This window comes from Phaenicophaeus curvirostris, chromosome 1 (genome assembly GCF_032191515.1).
Source record: "Phaenicophaeus curvirostris isolate KB17595 chromosome 1, BPBGC_Pcur_1.0, whole genome shotgun sequence".
NCBI classification, from domain to species: domain Eukaryota; kingdom Metazoa; phylum Chordata; class Aves; order Cuculiformes; family Cuculidae; genus Phaenicophaeus; species Phaenicophaeus curvirostris.
The window spans coordinates 11,389,369-11,409,467 of record NC_091392.1 but is presented as its reverse complement, the minus strand read 5'-3'; the positions used below and the strand labels follow the sequence as shown (position 1 = coordinate 11,409,467).

Genomic DNA, 20,099 nt, shown 5'->3' with positions numbered 1-20,099 from the left:
AGGTGAATATTTTACAAAAACTTGGTTTAGACACAAATTATTAGCAGCCAGTTGCATTCTAGCTGTTTACTGCTATTTCTCAGGAAAAAAAACCTTGTCTGCGTAACACAGAAAAAATTTCATTGGAACAATTGTAAAAACTTAGATGGAAATGTATTTTAGTGAAAGGTGTATCTCTGTCAGATTAAAGAATCTGTAGTATGTAAGCCAAGATAAAAAGCCTAATAATATCTAACAGCCCTCCTTAGACATTTATGGGAGAGATAATTTCCATTTTTAAACTTAAGATGCTTATTTCCACACTTTAAAAAAAATCCACTAGAATAGATAGCATTGGGGAAACAATATGTCTGAAAGATGCATGTTTCAGAATTTGATTTCACTGAAAATTTCTGCTTCTCAGATTTGCTGCTATGTATATAGTTATCCGATTTTTTAATTCCCACATCCCATTTGACAACATCATAACGGTATTACAGTTCTGCTTCTTCCAGACTAAAGATCCTAGTCTGAACATATCTACAGATATATGAGAGCCGGTCTTAGTGATTTTCACTTATAAATTCTTTGGGTCTAATGAAATTCTGACTTGAGTTTTCTTTAAAGTTTGTTGTTAGCTGCAATGTACATTGATCCACTATATCAAAAAGCCTTAAATAACTTGTTACTTTTGCAATTCAGTCAAGTCGTCTGTCAGATATCTTTGTGGAAAGTGCAATAATTTGTATGGAAATTTGGGAAAGTAATCTTCTTCTTAATGCTATCACTTTAAAGGCACAGAGTAGCAGAACTGGTAGACAGGAAAGCAAATAAGTAAACCTGCAGTTCAAATCAGGTATACCTGCTCCAGCAGAAAAGCCAGATTTACAGCTGTAATGAGACTTTTCTCAGGCCCTAGCAAAAGTGAAAAAAATTAGCCAAATATGGTTTCTTTCCTGGTTCCTTGTATATGCAGGTAGAGTAATCAAGGGGTAATATTTTGATGTGGGAACCACAAAGAATGACATGGTGGCAGGTGGATGGACTAGTTGACTTCTATAGGAAGGATATTTTTATGAGATTGCAAGTAGTGTTTAGGTCATTTGACTTGCAAGCATGCAAGGAGAAATTATTAAAATACCACATGAGCTCAAATGAACAGAGATAGTCATTGTTAACAGTAAGGGAGCCATAAACTGCTGCTAGTGGAAAAGGAGGAAAAAAGGTGGGTTTCCAATGCAGATAAAAGGAGCAGTGTGGGATTAGGTACAGACATGATATAGTTGTGAGTTTGCTAGTACATGGGAGGACACATCATTAGCCAGCTGACCATGGTACCTTATGTGTCAGCATATGCTGTACGTGTCTTTTTTTGAAAATAAAAGGACCTCATAAGTGTATTTGCAAAAGTAAAACACATGCTATTCCTACACTTGCTTTACTTTTTACAAATTAATGAAGATTTTTTAGCTCTTTAATCCTCACGAGTAAACTGGGAATTCAGATTGAGCTGTTCTTCCATGTTTTCCTTTGCTCTCTGTGTTTGGCCTTGAATGCATGATTAATTCTATAACTAGCACTTGTTCTAAAATTAATTTAGAGTTGAGCACAACATATTAGCAAACATAAATCAGTAAGAACAAAAAGGAAACTGGCAATGACATCTAAAATAGAAACCAACGGATATTCTGTTAGCTGGAGTTCTAAAGCAAGTAACAAACTTGCAAATTCTGTGGATGTGACTAATTCCCGAACAAGAATAGATTGTGAATTAGGCAGCTCTTTGTCCATTTTTTTATAAACAATTATGAATAGAAAAAATATTACTAAGATCTTATGTTTTACGGTGTCTCAACTCTAGTATCATTGTATTTTCTTTACGACCCCTTTCACTAGGGGCCTGATCTTAAGATATATTAGCACTTACTGCTAGCAACTACTGTTTTCTGATGAGTAGTTGCAGACATTTTCTTTCTGTGACTGAATAATCATGAAATATAAGGTGTTACATCTTTTGAAGATAAAAATCTAGACTCACTTTAAGAAGTCTGCCTTTCCGTAAGGCAATTGGTCTTGATGAAACTACATGATAGTAAGAATGCTTCTCTAAATGGAAAATCCAGTCACACCTTCAACATGAAGTTGCTGAAACAAAGATTTATCTCTTCAGTAGCAGCCTGTGGACTGGCACACATCTGGAAACACAGACTTCTCGTAGGTGTCTCTTGTTAAAGGCTGCTGTTGCCACCAAAGTGCTGATGAACCTTGAGGGTTTCCTTATTGACATAGTGCAGAAAGCCTGGTGAGCTCACAGGAGTGGTGTAAACTCCTGGGTTTGCCAAAAGTGAGAGTCATGGGCATTCTGGGCTGTAAGAAAGCAGAGGCTACAGACTCCACCTTTAGGACAGAGAGATTTTAGAGAAGGTGCTTGCCTCAGGAATAGTGTTCAGATGAATAATAAATATGTCAGTTTGCCCTAACACAACAACACCAAAAAAAAAAAAGAACGACAGACTTATGAGAGTATTTCTCCATCCTTTAGAGAACTGGAATCAAAAAGGGTAACAATCTGTAACAAGTGACTAGCAAGTCAAAAGTGCGTGCAACTTTCTGTTTATTTGTTTGCATCTTCTTTGCCAAACTAACCTGATCACCTTCTATGACAAAGTGACTCGGCTGCTGGATGAGGGAAAGGTTGTGGATGTATCTTCCTGGACTTCAGTAAAGCCTTTGACACAGTTTCTCACAGCATTCTGCTTCAGAAACTGTCACCTCTGGCCTGGACAGGCGCACACTCTCCTGGGTGGAAAACTGGTTGGCTGGCCGGGCCCAGAGAGTGGTGGGAAATGGTGTGAAATCCAGCTGGAGGCCAGTGACAAGTGGGGTTCCCCAGGGCTCAGTGCTGGGTCCAGCCCTGTTCAGTGTCTTCATCAATGACCTGGATGAAGGCATCGAGTGCACCCTTAGCAAGTTTGCGGATGACGCTAAGCTGGGTGGAAGTGTCGATCTGCTGGAGGGTAGGGAGGCTCTGCAAAGGGATCTGAACAGGCTGGACCACTGGGCAGAGTCCAATGGCATGAGGTTTAACAAGGCCAAATGCCGGGTCCTGCACTTGGGGCACAACAACCCTGTGCAGTGCTACAGACTAGGAGAAGTCTGTCTAGAAAGCTGCCTGGAGGAGAGGGACCTGGAGGTGTTGGTTGACAGCGACTGAACATGAGCCAGCAGTGTGCCCAGGTGGCCAAGAAGGCCAATGGCATCTTGGCTTGTATCAGAAATGGTGTGACCAGCAGGTCCAGGGACGTTATTCTCCCTCTGTACTTGGCACTGGTGAGACCACTCCTCGAATCCTGTGTTCAGTTCTGGGCCCCTCACCACAAGAAGGATGTTGAGGCTCTGGAGCGAGTCCAGAGAAGAGCAACAAAGCTGGTGAAGGGGCTGGAGAACAAGACTTACGAGGAGCAGCTGAGAGAGCTGGGGTTGTTTAGCCTGGAGAAGAGGAGGCTGAGGGGAGACCTCATGGCGCTCTACAACTACCTGAAAGGACGTTGTAGAGAGGAGGGTGCTGGCCTCTTCTCCCAAGTGACAGGGGACAAGAGGGAATGGCCTCAAGCTCCACCAGGGGAGGTTTAGGCTGGACATTAGGAAAAAATTCTTCACAGAAAGGGTCCTTGTGCACTGGAACAGGCTGCCCAGGGAGGTGGTTGATTCACCTTCCCTGGAGGTGTTTAAGGCACGGGTGGACGAGGTGCTAAGGGGCATGGTTTAGTGTTTGATAGGAATGGTTGGACTCGATGATCCGGTGGGTCTCTTCCAACCTGGTTATTCTATGATTCTTTGACATTGGCTGCCACTTTCTGGCTGGTTTTGACACGTTATCTTTCTACTTCTTCACCTCATGCACTTTGTACTTTGAGCTTTGGAATGTGATTTTTGTTTGCTCTCTCCTTATATTAGGAGCTTCTCTCAGGGAGATCAATGAGTCCATAGACACCAAGAAGTGCAAAAAAAATCAAGCCTTACAGCAAGGATATTTTTATATTGACCATTTGCACCCTGAAAAAGGAAAAGGATGGGCTGTAACAGAAACTGTGGACTCCTCACTGGGGCCATCATCGGTGCTGTGCTTGCTATCTTTGGAGGAGTTTTGATACCAGTTGGAGACAAACTTATAGACAAAGCAATAAAAAAGGTAGATTTTTTTCTTTTTTTCCCAATCTATATGGATTATGGTTATTCAATAGTCATTATTTCTAAATATTGTGTTCTCTTTCTGCTGTATGCCTTTTCCTTTTTTCTCTATTAAACCCAGTTTTTGTAATATATGCAATCCAGACTTCCCTGGGAGTAGGGAATATATTAAAATATGTTAATTATATTATGATGTTTACTCATTTGCTGTTCTTCGTATTTCATATAAGAAGCCAAAATATTGTTTTCAAAATGTGTTTTCAGTAACATAATTCAAAGTAAGCATTTTTATTTTTATTATGTTTGTTTCTAGTTTCTTTATTTTTCCTCGTGATGATCCATTTACTTATTTTTCTGCATTTTCTTAGTTTTGTACTGTGAGCAGTTATATTTACGTACTGCAAATAATTTAAACAAACTTCTGATGCAGAATCTGATCCTTAACTTACATGTATTCAGCTCACATTCTGTGACTATATGATCCAAGCAAGTGCTTCCCCCACATGACTACAGGATCTGTTCATATACATCTCTCTTATTCAAGGAGTGTGAAGAATAGTTGAAGTAGAGTGCTGTAGACCTGGCAGACATTTTTTTCTGTTTTTTTTTAGAAGATTTAATTTCTTTAAAATCTATTTTTTCTTTAAAGAAAAATGAAAAATTAATTTCTTAAAACTTCAGTGAAATGGTTGTGTAACTGAAGGTCTGAATCATGGAGTAATCTGGACTAAATAATCATGGAAGCTCTGGGGTGTCCATCATGGAGACATTGAATCACCCTGGGGTCTCTGCAGTCAAGGTGGGCTCTCCTACAGTTAAAAATCTAGAAACCTAAGGTCTTTGGCAGATGACTAGTCCTCCTAATGATCTGCTGTTGTGCTAAAGACTGTGGAGAACTTGGAGATACTTATTCAAAGACCCTTCTGGAAGACTGCCCTTAACAGCTATTAAAGTCAGTTGAGGACGTAGGTACATGAACTGTGAGGAAATGTTAAACTGTTTGTTGTGGCCCTGTCTGCCATAAATTAAAAAAAAAATGAAAAAGATGGCTTGTAAATAACATTTTAATTTTGTCAGCGAACTCGGTGAAAACCTAACTGTAGAAGAATCTTCCAATTCCTATTGAATTTTTCATGAACTTTTCAAATTTATAGAAAATAAAAAAATAATTCTCAGTAGATAACGTCTCAGCTGCCTTGCAACAAAATAACATACTCTCTATATTTGCAAATAGTTTTAATTGATTGACGTAATGAGGAAACAAAAGTTTTTGTGGGAAATGCATAATTTAAAAAATGTATATCTCCTTATATTATATATTTACTTCGAGTTAATCAAGAGTGTTGTTTTATGTAGTTAATTCATTTCAAGGAAATTACACATATTAGGAATGTTATGTTTACATCTGTTTACTTGTAACAGTGATCCATATATACAGCATGATTTGCAGATATCTACATGTGAAATTATACCTGCATGAATTCCTAAGCAGTAAAGTATTAGGCGGAATAACGTTTTTGTCAACCTCTTTATAATTTTCTGCACTGTGATTATATTTCTGATGGTTTCATATATTTCAGGGCAGCTTTTTTATATATATGTAAAGGAAAATTCTTATCAATATTCATATAAAACATAGAAGAGTAAATTTGTAGAGAGTTTTTTCCCTAAGCAAAAATCCTACTAGATTATTTTTCTCCTTTGCATCATTGTGACTATTTAGGGAGACCATGAGACCATGAGTCTCTAAGACAATTCTTTTTCAGAAATGACATGCCAAGATGCAAGAGCTAAAGTACATCATCAGCTCAACAGATGCTCAAGAGGTTCTGGAATCAAACCAGTTCTGATTTACCCGTTTTCATGAAAGGGGAAGTAGAGAAAACCAAATATTTGTTATCCACTGCAGTTCGATGTAAGATAAACATAGACCTGACTGCAAAAGAAAAATGCCTGCTGAGTAGAGCATGCTGAAATTTTTTTTTCTGAACTCTTTTACTTTTGAAAACTTCACATTTCAACAAAATATTTGAAGAAGCAGATCAGTTTCAATGACAATATTATTCAGAATTTCTCACAAACAAGAAATTCTAGGACAGGAAAAAAAACCCCTAATGAGCAAAATGTTATCTCAGATGGTTTTAGGACACTTCATACTATAGCAAGTTGAAGTGTCATAAATTAACTTGTTATCAAGATTTAGTCAAATCACATTATTATAAATTTATTCTCAAGCAAGTCCAGTTGAACTTCTTAGTATCTCAATAAATAGGGACAACTTTAGTTTTAAAAATCAATGCAATCAATAGCACTTACTGTTCTTGTTCTGCTTGCAGCAGAAGATTGATCATACTTCCTTTAAGCACACATCTGTGCAAGTTACAAAGCCTGCTAGCCTCATTTCTTCTTTATTGCAGTCATTGAGAGATTAGATTGAGAAAACAGTGCAGGACATATTTTCTTGGAAGACTGCATGTTGTTACTGCAGGAAAGAGAAACCATCAGCAAATATATAAACAACATCCTGTGCCTGTTATCTTCTAGCAGGCAGGCGCTGTTCTCCACCCATTAACAGTCCACGGGTGGACAGCCCAAACAAAGTCCATGCATCAGATAACACCAAGATGTCACCTCTTCATGTGTTCCCATTTATTAAAATACATCTGTGCTTCAACACAAAACACATTGTTATCTTTTCCAACCCCAGACTATTCTACCTGTTCCTCAGGTATTTTGGGGATAAGCTGTTTCTACTCCTACCTCCAGCAGGGTTAAAGGATATTAATATTACATAAGTTTTCTGGATCTTCTTAGAGGCTCTTTAAAGAAACTGTCACTTGAAGAGCACACTAAAAATGACACCATCAGTAGCATCTTAGCAGGTATCCATTGAATGAGATTAGTTCTAAGCTACTGGAGCTCTGATACTATTCAGGGAAAGGAAACTTCTCCTTTAAAGGGTACTTTAGATTTCAGCAACAAAGGGCAAAAAAAAATAGTTTCCCCTTCCAGAGGGAAGAGATGCCTTTCCATGAAGACTGTAGGGGTTTAGAAAACTGTCCTTGTTAAGTTAGGAGTGAAGTATCAAAGTTTTAGAGCTTTTTACCAAAAAAGTTTGTTTGAGGCTATCAAAATATACCTTTTAACTGACTCCATATTATGATGTCTAGCATTAAAAAAACAAAAGCAAATAACAAGAGGAAAGGGGAATTCAAAACAACAAATCAGAAAGCTTGCATCTGATATTGTTGAATGGAGATATTGAAACAAAACTATTTACTTAGGCAAAATTCCCCTTATTTCTTTTGTGAGAAATCTTTTCTTTTTTCAGCTGATCAGCGTTTTTTTCCAGCTAGGTCTAACCACTAAAGCCATTAGTAGCTGATTCATTTGCCCGGAAAATCTTTATCACCACTTCTTTAACAGCTTTTCTTTTCTACCTGAGTACCTGAGGTCAGGAGGTTAACAGAAGCCAGATAATGTTACTACAGAATGGTGTATGATTTGCAGCAATAACCCAGTGCTGCACTCTTTCTGTAGAGTCCTCAGGGTTAGTCTCTGCTCTTTATAGAAATGAAGCTATCATTTTTAGCTATTATTATGTTTAACCATCTGTCTCTCTACTTATCTGTTATCTATGATCAGCCAGATTACACCTCCTTAGCTACTGGGGGCATAGGAAACACTTTAAATTTAAAATTGCTTGTGGTATTGACATGTCATATCTTTGTTTAAACTAATGAAGCTAAAGCAGCTACTGGTTCTCACCAGAACATAAGGGATCTAATCACACAATTTGCAGCATTATCAGTGATAAACATGATTGGCTCCCATAATTTTTTAAGAACAAGGACTAAAATTTTTGATCCAACAAGGTCTGACAAGAAGGGCTAATAATAAGTTATTAATTATCACTTAATAATAAATAGCTAATTGTACTTTCATCTTGAAAATGGAACGATATTATTTGTTTTCCTGGAATTTAACTTATTCAGTTTTACAGAATTGTATCGTTTAATTCCTTCAGCTTAGGTATGCAGCCCACCACATACAACACAAAGAGATAAACTAGTAATAATTTTGTTACAGCCTAAAATATTCAGGGCTACTCAGGGTTGCCAGAAAATTTTATCTTTTGTGCAACTGGCTAGATCATTTTTCCAAGACAGAAACTTTGGTTTATATTTTTTATTTCTTCATTGGAAGTCATGATGGCTTAATTCAGCATAAATCAACAAAGTACAGCAAACTCCTATTGCTGATTGCTTGGCATTTCTTGAATTTATGTATTGACAGCTGACCTACCGCAAGTAGAGGAAAAATTGTGTCAGAAACAAAAGGGGTTAAAGTTCCCATTGATTTCACTCAGCCTTGCACATTTAGGTCAAGAGATAGCTTGGCTGTGCAGCAGTTACATGTTGCGTAGCTACTTTTGCTAACAATAGTTGACTATGGGATAAGATATAAGGGTTGATGCAGGTTGACTAGGGAGCTGGGAAGTGCTTCATATCATTAAATGCAAATCGGTACTTTTCCAAATTCCCTTATATCTCATAATATCACAAAGCATGTCAGTGTTACTAGGGGAATATACAAGTGACCACCAGAGAAAGGGGTAATAGTTAAGGCTGGCCTCACCAGTGATCACACAACTGAAATCCAAGGACTTCCTGATGGGAGGATAATGATTTTATTAAATGAAGGCATAAATAAAGACAGAGTTCTAGGTTTTATTCTGCTTTAGCAAGGTTTCCTTCACCTCTCACAAAAAACACATATAAATTACAGTAGCTATTCAGACATCAAGCGCAGTGCTTTCCACAAACTGCAAGGCATTTGCAACTCCATGCAAACAGGCATTCACAGACAAAGCCCTGCCTCTGATAAGAGTTTTTTAAGACATGGTATTCATTTCTAACTGCAATGGTTCTTAATTGGTCATATATCGTTTTTATTTTTTTATAGTACTTGCTAAGCGAACTCAAGAAGCAGAAATAAGCTAGAAAGATTTAACAGTTTGTAATTTAAAATGCCTTTTCTTGCTATCTGGAGGCATACTGCTCTTTTAATTTCTTGGATTCTAGTTAATTTTAATTAACTAATAAATATTGCACCACTCTAATAAAAATAACATTTTATATGTTGGAGACAGGCAGCCTAGATTTTTATTCCTATTGAAAAAACTTTTCTAAATTTTTGCCACCAAGGGGAAAGACTACATTATCCCAAGGTTTGGGCACAGTCATATAGGAAGAGGCTTGACGTAGACCAGGAAAAGCAGGTGTTTGCCTGTCAATACAGGAAACATACCTTCAAAGCCTTCTCACTGCACAGTCCCGGAGACTGAATAGACATTTATGACGTTATAGCTGAGTGCCACATTGTGACATTGGTTACTATAGAGTGATTCCTGATGTCTTGTCTTATCTTTATGAATGTATTTTGCTCTCATTCCCTAGACCTGGGAAACTTTCCAAACAAAATGTTAGCATAAGTACAGAGATTTCTTAGAATGTCTCAGTTTTGGTGTCAAGGGTTTTCTGACAAAAAAGCAGTCCTACAAGGACAATTATTTGCTTTTTCTAGGTGCAAAATTTCTTAGTAATGAGTAATGCTCAGAGACAGCTCTTGTTTCCTCACCTGAGCTGTTTGCAAATGTATGCAAAGTAGTATATGGGTTCCAAAAGCTGCCAGGTATCATTCAGTCATTCAAAGATTTTCTTTTTACAAACAATCAAGGAGTTTGGCAGGTATCCGGGAACTGAAGCAATGACTCACCACAGCAGTAGGAAAATTAGTAGCTACAGTAGCACTTATATGATATCTGTTGTCACTTATTTTAGAGAACTCACTTTTGCTCTCACTGAGCAGGAATGTCAGGCTGCCATCAAATTTCGGCCAAAAATATGTGCTGTATGCCTCCTACCGATGACAATACAGCTTTTTTTCTTTGTTTATTTCAGAATTTTATATAATCATCTGGAAAGTAAATGCAGCTTGTCGCTCATTTGTTTGTGGTTAATTTCAGCTTTGATTTTTGTTGTTTTAGGAAGCTGTCATTGCAAATGGTACCACCGCATTTCAAAACTGGCTTGTGCCAGGAAGTTCTGTTTATAGGCAATTTTGGATTTTCAATGTGCAAAATCCTTCAGAAGTATTAACGTCTGGAGCACGTCCAGTACTTGAACAAAGAGGACCTTACACATACAGGTAAGTAAAGCCTTTGAATATATAACATGTCTTATCAGAAGTTTTGTTAAAGTCAGAGAAAGCTCTGTGAAGTTAAAATTTGATTTTGAAATTCTAATGTTATATTCTAGTCAGACTGGACAAAAATGCCTAAGTTGCAGCTGTGCACAGCAATCAGAAACACTTTCCAAATTGGGTCTCATATTGGGAAAACACATATAGAAATAGGTAATTGGGAAATTGGGTGTAAAGCTATTTGCTCTTGTGAAAAACAATTGCTGATTAGGAAGGAGTTTGCCACAACTCCACACAGGCATGGTTACATTTATTGCTGTTCCATTTTTGCCAACTTTTAACATAGAAGGAAATCCACCAGATGCCCTAAGCCCAAGAGCTTATCTTATTATTCATGTATCACTCAAATTTATTTTAATAATATGTTTTATTTCTTTATTACCTTATGACATTTTTAATTTATAGCTTTTCCTTTTCCAGTTTTTCTACTGGAAAGCATTCATTCTTCTGAATGTCTTGGGTAGGGCCTCAATGCAGCAGCCCATCCTCATTCAGGGATATTTTTAATAATTTGCTTAATTTAAAATGTGATGTTGATGTAGTTGATACTTCCTAAGTGATTAAGCCCAATACCCAGCCATAATTTTCACCCTTGTTATGAAATAGCTTTCCTAAAGGTATTTCTTTTCTTGACATCATTTGGGATGGTTTTTTTAACCATTCTGAGTCATCCCCTTCTAATGACATTTAACCATGAGAAAGTTTAGAAAGAAATTATAAAAAACGTAATTAACATTAAACAAAATATAAAGAGATGCAAGATCAATTACTGAAATAAAAATTAAAGAGGTATGTTTGTTTTCATTTTAGTATGAAGAAAAAGACTCCCATTATGCACTAGGGAAATATTTCCAATAGAAAAATGTTTTACAGAAAAATGGGATTTATTCACGTGTAAAATCTAGAATCCTTTCAGGTCTTATAAAATGTTCAGCATTCATCAACAAAAATGTTTATCAACTTTTCAAAAAAACTTCATTTAGGCATGGTTATGTGTTGTCTTGAAAATCAAATGTTAAAATTTTTCTGGATTTATTTTGAATTTCAAGGGTGCGGTATTTACCTAAAGAAAATATCACAGAAAACCCTGATGGCACAATATCCTATATGTTGCCTAATGTTGCTCACTTTGAACCTGATATGTCTGTTGGGACAGAAAATGATACCATCACGTGCCTGAACCTCGCTGTTGTTGTAAGTAAAGAATGTTCACATTCAAATATTAAGATATTGGAAGATTGAATAATACTGAAACTGCCACAGGCTAGATTTCCTCTGTATGAACGCAAAATAACATGAGTGTCAACTACACTGAGGATATCTGTATTACTGACTTTAAAGAAAAAATCTTAGGACTTATTTCACGTATATTAAGGTTTCCTTCTATTCCCAGGGTAATCTTAATGGCAAAGAAAAATTGACTTGTTCCTGTCAATGGAAGTAAAGTCTTCAGTTTGGATGGGATGTATCAAAACTCATCTTCTTAGTCAATTTTAGTGTGGGAATGAATCAAGTTTGTGGACAGAGCCCCTTTCTGTGCGAGGTACAGCATGAACAGTACAAGACAGATTTGCCATACTCTTTCCATAATATCCTCAGTCCTACTTTGCAAGAGAGGCAGTATTAAATCCCATCCTAGGTATACGCATAGTCTCACTGCCCCAGTTGCTTGTTCTCCGTGGTGCCCCTCAACATCACTGCAACGGCATCCCTTGAGCTTCTCTGTTGAACCGAGACCTTAGTCCTTCAAAGAAAAGCACAGGTGTCCCCACCTACAGTAGTGCCTTTTCAGCCCAGGTGGTTTTGCCTTGTCTCAGGCTGAGAATATTTGCCCTTGACAGTTGTTCTTCAGTTTTCGTATTCATATTCATCCCTGGTTGTGTTGTATGATTATCTTGCACTAACTCTGTGGTGTCTGTCTGTGAGTGTTCATGATGTCTGTAAGAAGGTGGATGCTAGAGGCAGAGAAATACTTGATTTTAACACAATATAGAATCATAGAATCAGTCACAGAATCACAGAAAAGCCCATGTTTGAAGGGACATCAAAAGATCATCTGATCAAAACTTTTTCTGAGAACAAAAGCATAGATAAAGTTTTCAAACACCCAGTCCAACTGCACTTTGAAAACCTCCAGATATGGGGACTCTGCTGCGTTTCAGTAATTGTTTTCACTGTAAAAAAATTCTTTCTTCTACCAAGATATCTTCCTGATGCAACTTATACCTGCTGCTGTTGTCTTCACCATGTAATTTCTTGTGAAGAAAGAGCCTCTGTCTTCTTTGTAGCAGCCCTTTAAGCACTGGAATATTGTGATGAGATGTCCCTGAACTTTCTTTAATCCAGGGAAAAAACACCTAATAAGTAAAGGCAAATAACCTTATTCAGAACAGATATGTTCTGCCTGTGTCCTAATGTAAGACAGCATCTCTCTTGGAAAAGCTGTTCTTGATTCTTGTACTCAGAGTCCTTTATGTCACAGTATTAGCCAATAGTGTTCAGCTGTCACACTTTGGACTATGTAGCTCTTTAGTCTCAAGCATAGGCTTATGCCTGGAAGAAGCCACGTCAGGGAAGATAGGAACATATGATCCAATCCCATTTTGCTGTCAAGAAACAAAATGCTCTAAGCCTAAATTCCCAGAGAAGCTCTGACTACCTCATTTGACAGCACTGATTTCAATCCATTAGAGCCCACCTTCTATATAGTATATTTGTCAAAATACTCACTGAGAATTCAGAGAAATATTTTTCACACTTTCTTAACCTAAGCGGATTGAATCCACAACTCTTATATATCATAATCTTGTCATACCCATGCTTTCTACTTCAAGTTCAGACAAAAGTAAAAGATTCATAATGGTGAGGGAGAAGTAATGACACCAAAAGAGACTCTTCCATTGCTATCCCCATAACACTAAGTACAAATAGATGCCCCACTAACAGGCTTAAGCTGAGCACTTGCTGTAAGAGAATTGCCTGGTTTTATACAGATTTATAATTTCTGTTTGCTTTCCACAAGCCATTCATAGTCTTTATGGTCTTGACTTTGTATTTACACCTCTGGGAACGTTCATTACAATTACTGCTGGTAAATCTACATTATTCTTCAGCAGATTAAGAAAAGCTTCCCATTATTTAGAATTAAAACCGTTCAGAAAGTAGGACTTGTCTTGCAAATATGTATTCTTTCTAAGTAAAGAAATAATGAAGATTTAGCAGTTTAGCCAGTTTTATGCAGGATACAGTTGTATTACTGCTAGCATAAGAACAAATCTAAGCCACTAATCTAAGCCAATAAGTAACAAGGCTTGTATATTTTTACTTATGTTTTTATAGTTTGAGTCTGACATGTATGTCATATGGAGATAACTGAAAAGAAGTAGAAATAGAAAAGTGGCACAACTCCTGTTATACAGATAGCGGTTTATATCTGGGAGATATTCAGGAGCTGCCTGTTCATGGTCCTGGGCAACTGGCTCTCGGTGGTCCTGCTTAAGTGGTGAGGTTGGACCAGATGACCTCCAAAGGTCCCTTTCAGCCTCAAGTGTTCTGTAATTCTTTGATAAGGAATGATCTAGTGAACTCATATAAGCAGTAAACACAAATTATCAGCTGTTGTGTAAGTTATGCTCAGTAATTCTGTTAAGGAGTATCAGTTTTAAGTAGAAACTTAACTTACAGAGAGCTACAACTCTAGAAACCACCTTTGCCAAAGATTTCTTGGAGTTAGCCTCTGTGGTTTTGACTAAAAGTGTATGAAGCATTATATGTTAAACACTAACTTCATTGTTGTTGTAGGCTGCACCTGCGCTGTATACAAATAATTTTATACGACTGTTATTAAACACTTGGATTAAATCTTCTAAGTCACAAATGCTGCAGAACAGAACAGTGAAAGAAATACTGTGGGGATACAAAGATCCCTTCTTAAACAAGATCCCTTTCCCCTTGGACCCAGTTCTGGGAGTCTTCTACCCGGTAAGTGAAACCAATAAGGAGTCAAAGCCTTTAGTTGTTATTCTGTGAATAAAAATTAAGGCATTTACTGTGAGGAAGAAAAATCTGACAACCATCCGGTTCAATATTTCTAACTGTTATTCCTTCTTCTTGCGTCTGTTACAGTATAATGAGACACTCGACGGACTTTACAAAGTCTATACTGGGAAAGAAGATATTAAAAAAACAGCAATAATTGAAAGTTATAAAAACAAAAGGTATAACATTGTACAAAATGCATACATATTTTCAATGCATGGCTTTTAAGGCTTGATTCAGTAAGAGCTATACATAAAAGGAAAATCTTCAGCAATTCAAAGGAAGCTGGAACAAGCCCTCTGTTTAGCAAAATCACCTCTCTTTCAGCTATTAATGATTCTGTTAAGAGCTTGGATTTAAGACAGTTATTGATTCTTTGAAACAAGCAGTTACTTCTGTTTTGCATACTTAAGTAGCTAGATCCCTTTTATGCTATTCTAATGCATCATACAGTTTATCTGAATAAATGAATGAACATCTTCGTGCTCTGACTTTGCTAATGGATCAGGCTTATACTGGACCTATTTAAGAACACAGGTGATGAAATGGATTACATTATATGATATACTACGTACGGCATGATTTCTTTTTTATCTTAAAGGAATCTTTCATACTGGGAAGGTCACTGTGATTTGATTAATGGCACAGGTAAGGCTCCTAAAGCTTTTAAAACTTTAATACATATCTTGTTACTGCAAAGGAATAATAAGAATAAATACTTAAGTTAATTCCCCTGGGCTTTGACAGTTCTATATTCTGTGTGCTAAATGCCTATATAAATATGAATATATACATACTACAAATACTATGCATGTGTGTTTCATAATATATATCTATTATATGTTATTGTACATTATTTTACGTATACCTGAATACACACTCTCTTCAGCCAGAGGACATGTGGAACACAGAAGAAAAGAATCCATCTCTCTATTCCTAATAATTTTCTTCATGGTTCAATATATCTAAAATTCCTTTTCATTGCTCTAGTGGTTGAAAATTATCTTTGCACTCTCATAATATACATATATTTACAGTGATGAAAAATGAACCAGAATGGATAGAATTTTTTTTTACTGAGATATGAAAAGAAAGTGACAAAGGAAAAGACTGTCAGGAAAGTGACTTGGAGGTCACTAGCAAGTGAAAAGGGATGATGAAGAGAAGTTGTTTGGGATGAATAAACAAGCGAAGAATATTTTTTAATTTAATTTTGAAATGCATATGAAAACAGTTGACTTGTTTTAGATACATTTGTTCAAGATTATATTCTTGTTTTTGTGATGAGTGTAAGTAACAACAATCTGATGAGCTGTTTGGCAGATGTAATGGTGGAGGCTTTTGCAAAGAGCTTTAGGCCTTCAGTGAGTGAGCATTAAAACAAGCAGGTTTCGGGGCAGGTTTTCTTTTTTCTATCATTCCTTAACTGGCATAGATAATTTTCCTTACAATCCAAAGCATGTGAGAATGTATATTGAAGTATTTCAAAGACACCACAACAATACGACTATCCAAAAAAACTGTGAATCAAAAAGGATTAGATCTTTTCATAACTATGTAATTAATTTTCTAGCAGGCAATATTTTCTTACGTTCTGGGACGTACCTGCTTTCTTACAGAGCCTGAGGTTTTTTCCTGGGGTCAGGTTTTACTTTTTCTTCTTCCACAGCTGATGGCATAAACATACTCAGCTAACTAGACTAACTGCTCCAGTACAGTGAAAATGTGAAGACTTTCCTTGTTAGCAAAGATTATCACCCAGTCTACAAAAGCATTAATTCTGCCTGTTAAGAAGAGACCACATGTTTAGAGAAGCAAGAGGTTTAAAAAGTCTTGGAAGTGTGAGAATTCCTTCTTATCTTGTAGACTTTCACACCAAAGTGCAGCGTCTATAGAGTAAGTCATTATCTAGATGAAAAGATTAAGCAGTATTCTTGTATGGTGCTTGAAATAAGTCCATACTTGCAAACTCTCCAAGACTGCCAAGGTTTAGAAATAGAGTGTGTATCTAGGATGATTTTGGATATTCTTTAAGAAAAAATGCTCCTGTGGGCATTGAGCAAATGGCAGTATGTGATTTAGCTTCCTCGTCTCTTGCCAACTAGACTAAAGATATCACAGATGTTTTCAATGCCTTGGTTGTGAGAGCTGACTAATAAATTAAACAGAAATTGTGGCAAGAGGTAACCAATATACTGATTAGAGATTTGTTATACCACTCGGTTTGGGAAAATGGCAGATGGTCCTCTTACTTAACCCTGAATGCTTGCATTGCAGAAATATACATCTGAACTGACTGTCTAATTTGTTTTTATAGTGAATGGAAAGACATCCCCAAAGTGTTACTCCTCCAACTTATTTTGCATGTTTACCATGTGTGAGATGAATTGTGTCCTAGAAGTGCTTCCTTCTCTCCATTAGCTACAGAGAGTATATCAGCTTACAAAGAAGAGATCCATTTGAGTAATTGTCTGTGAAAAAAGGTTCAGCACCAATTAGTAAATAGGGAGCTTTGAATTCTAAAGCTTTGTTTCTTGTAAGCACTGAGCACCGTAACTGCAGGTGAATCGAGCACATCTAGAAAGTTTTAGGTCTTTAGACTGCATAAACCTTGAAGCAATGACAACAAATATTTGGGTTCATATTTAGCAGGACTGGGTTTGTATCCTCTGTTCCTGGCTCGCTTTCAAAAAGTATACAATCTTATCTATGAAGTACCTTTTACTGTGCAATAAGTTACATAAATATTTTCCCAATAAATGACTCATTTTGTTTACCTTTTCTACAGTTTTATAGGAAAGTGACAGACGTGTATCGGCCTGAAATTAAATCTTCTGAGTGAAATTGCTTTCAAGTTCTTATTTTACTTTATTCACAGACGGGGCATCATTCCCGCCATTTGTTAAGAAAGATCAGGTGCTGCGCTTCTTCTCCTCCGATATTTGCAGGTAGGCTGGTCCCTTCCTCGGGTGTGCACATACCTGTTTGTGCCAACGGAATGCTCTTTTGTTTCAGAGGGAAATTGCAGGGGCTCTGCTTGGGCTCAGGTCACCCAGGCATTCAATATAAGCATTTCATATAAGCAACTTCAATGACTTCTAAGCTCAGGACTTAGCCTATAACCTTCCTTATTTGGTCTGAGAATGCAATAGGTACAGCAGGGACAAGTTAGACCCATCTTTGGCATTTCTGCAGAACGCCATCTATGCAGAACAGGATGCTTAAAATTGTTTTCTCACAGGATATTTTTACATATTTTCTTTTTATGTATTTGCAAACAAACAAGCCTGCTTAATACATCATATGCTGACGGCTTATCAGCCTGCTGCTTCTGCTGTGCCTATTTTGTGTCCCTGAGCTCTCCAGTGGGATCGCTGAAAGCAGCGGTAAAAGATTCAGAGTGCATCACAGTGTATTTACTTTGGGAGGTTCAACCTCTTTATTTATTTTACTCCCTGGAAACAGCTGTTTCCTTTTAACTATGTTTAATGTGAGCCATTTGCTTTGCAGACTCTTGTTGTGTTTCCAAACAGGAAAGCATTTCATAAGTCATGTAAAAGAGGATTCTATACAGAGGAGACATTATAAAATTCTTTGGATTGATTACACAGTTTGAGAGATCCCTGTGGTCATTTAATTCTATTAATGAGGAGTGGAGAAGGACAGTAGTAATCGCCCAAAGGTCATGCTGAAACAGAGTTATGGAAAAAGGTTTCTGTTCATGTTGCAAAACCCAGAACCCTGGGTTTGTTTGGCTGCAATATAAAGTGTTGCTGCCCTGGTTACGTTACTGTGTAACAACCATAACTCCATATCAGTTGATAATGTATCAGCAAAAATAAGCTTAAGTGGCATTCTACAATAGAATAAGTTTATATGGAGGGTGTTAAATACATCACAAAGCTCAAATTAGTATCATAAGGTCAGCAAAATCCTATAGCAGTGCTGATTTATATTAAAAAGTAACTCTATCATAATTAAAATCTTTCAAAAATTTTATAATAATAGTCAAAATAGAAATGTGTAGTGAAAAGAGCTGTTAATTATTTTTTTTAGGTTTTTATACACTGTTTATTATTAGAATTAGTATTTTTGTCTGGAATTTTTTTGTATTGTCATGCTCGCCTCTGAGCTTGTACATCCTTTCATGAAAGCGTGGAAAATTCCCCATTACAGATTAATAGTCCTACAAACTTCTGAAGGGAACTTGTACTTTGGCTCTCTGGAGTACTTGTTTCTTTTAAGAGAGACAGTTGAAAGATCCTTAAGAAGCATTGCATTGAATTCAGGCTTTAATCCAAATAACCAAAACACGTTTGTCCTCTTTTATATCCAGATCCATCTATGGAGTTTTTCAGGGCAAGCAGAATGTGAAAGGAATCCAGCTCTATCGTTTCAAAGTTCCACGTGAGGCATTTGCATCACCTGCTGAAGTCGGAGATAATTATTGCTTTTGTAAAGATCAAGAGATATCACAGAACTGCACATTAGCTGGAGTCCTAGACATTAGTGCTTGCAAAGCAGGTATAGTAGTGACACGGTACTGGCTAACAGGCCATTTAAAAAGCCAGGATGTTTGTGTTTGTCTGTAAATTCTTCTACAGATTTCCTGTGACACCTTTCACTTTCCTGTAGCCACATTTTCCAAAATGAGCTCTTATAGTATTTCTAAATTTTGAACAGTGCCATGCAAAATCACACTACAGGGGGAGTAGGTCTATAAACGTTATTATGAGGATTGTGTGTCTGTATAAAAAATTATGCTTGTGTGGAAAATGGCCTCAGAAGATGAGCACCGAAACAAGGCTTAATGATTCAAGTGAGTTTGTTTCTTCAAATAGGAAGACCAGTATTTATCTCTCTTCCGCATTTTCTTCATGCAAGTGAATCTATATTGAATGATGTTGAAGGCCTGAGCCCAAATGAGGAGGAACATGAGACGTTTCTAGATGTAGAGCCTGTAAGTTCAAATATTTAATAATTGTAACTCAGGGAACTTGCAATGTTTAGATGTAATTGTAGGAGTGTAGGCCTTTTACCAAAGGGACAAGCAGAAGACACAATATTTTCTTTTCCAATATCTGTTCACAGAAGCATTATGGTTTTAGCAGGTGAATTTTAGAGCAGAACATTGCTTCATTCTGACTTCCAAAATTTATAAAATAAGTTTTTATTTTTCCTTTATAGGAATATGGTACTAAATAGATCCGGCAAACTTTGAATTATGCTATAGCTTTTATATAACATTCAAGTATTCTGAGAAAATTCTTTCGTTCCTTCTATACTTAATATTTTTCTTTTTCTATAGCTAACTATTTTTGCATAATTAGTATCTCAATCGAAATTAAATAAATGTAGATCAGTTTATTTCCAACAAAATTGCCGAAGTGTGAGCATACTAGTCTTGAACAGATCTAATACAGTCTTTGTGACTCAGATTTTTCAACAGAGCTCCCAAAAGGAATTTATTTCTGACAGGTCTGATTCTGATTGCCCCCAATTTTGTCTCTACTTCTGTTCCACTTATTCAGATTCTTAAAGAGTATTTACCAAATTTTTCTCAATTGTGTGAGGAATTCTAATGTTTCAAAATTTTATTTTCTTCTGACTGTGGATGAAAATGTAAA

The 20,099-nt window shown here is 36.7% G+C and overlaps 1 protein-coding gene across 4 annotated transcripts in view; it reads left to right on the top strand.

Moving 5' to 3' along the window:
* Nucleotides 1–20,099, top strand: part of CD36 (CD36 molecule (CD36 blood group)) — a 37,460-nt gene that overhangs the window by 12,196 nt on the left and 5,165 nt on the right. For all 4 annotated transcript variants that reach the window (XM_069877352.1, XM_069877182.1, XM_069877272.1 and 1 more), the window contains exons 2-10: nt 3,937–4,171; nt 10,220–10,380; nt 11,484–11,628; nt 14,236–14,415; nt 14,560–14,651; nt 15,074–15,120; nt 17,351–17,420; nt 18,809–18,996; nt 19,314–19,432. In XM_069877352.1, the coding sequence (XP_069733453.1) occupies nt 4,052–4,171; nt 10,220–10,380; nt 11,484–11,628; nt 14,236–14,415; nt 14,560–14,651; nt 15,074–15,120; nt 17,351–17,420; nt 18,809–18,996; nt 19,314–19,432 (1,122 nt within the window). In that variant the 5' untranslated portion in view covers nt 3,937–4,051. The remainder of the gene's footprint in view (nt 1–3,936; nt 4,172–10,219; nt 10,381–11,483; nt 11,629–14,235; nt 14,416–14,559; nt 14,652–15,073; nt 15,121–17,350; nt 17,421–18,808; nt 18,997–19,313; nt 19,433–20,099) is intronic.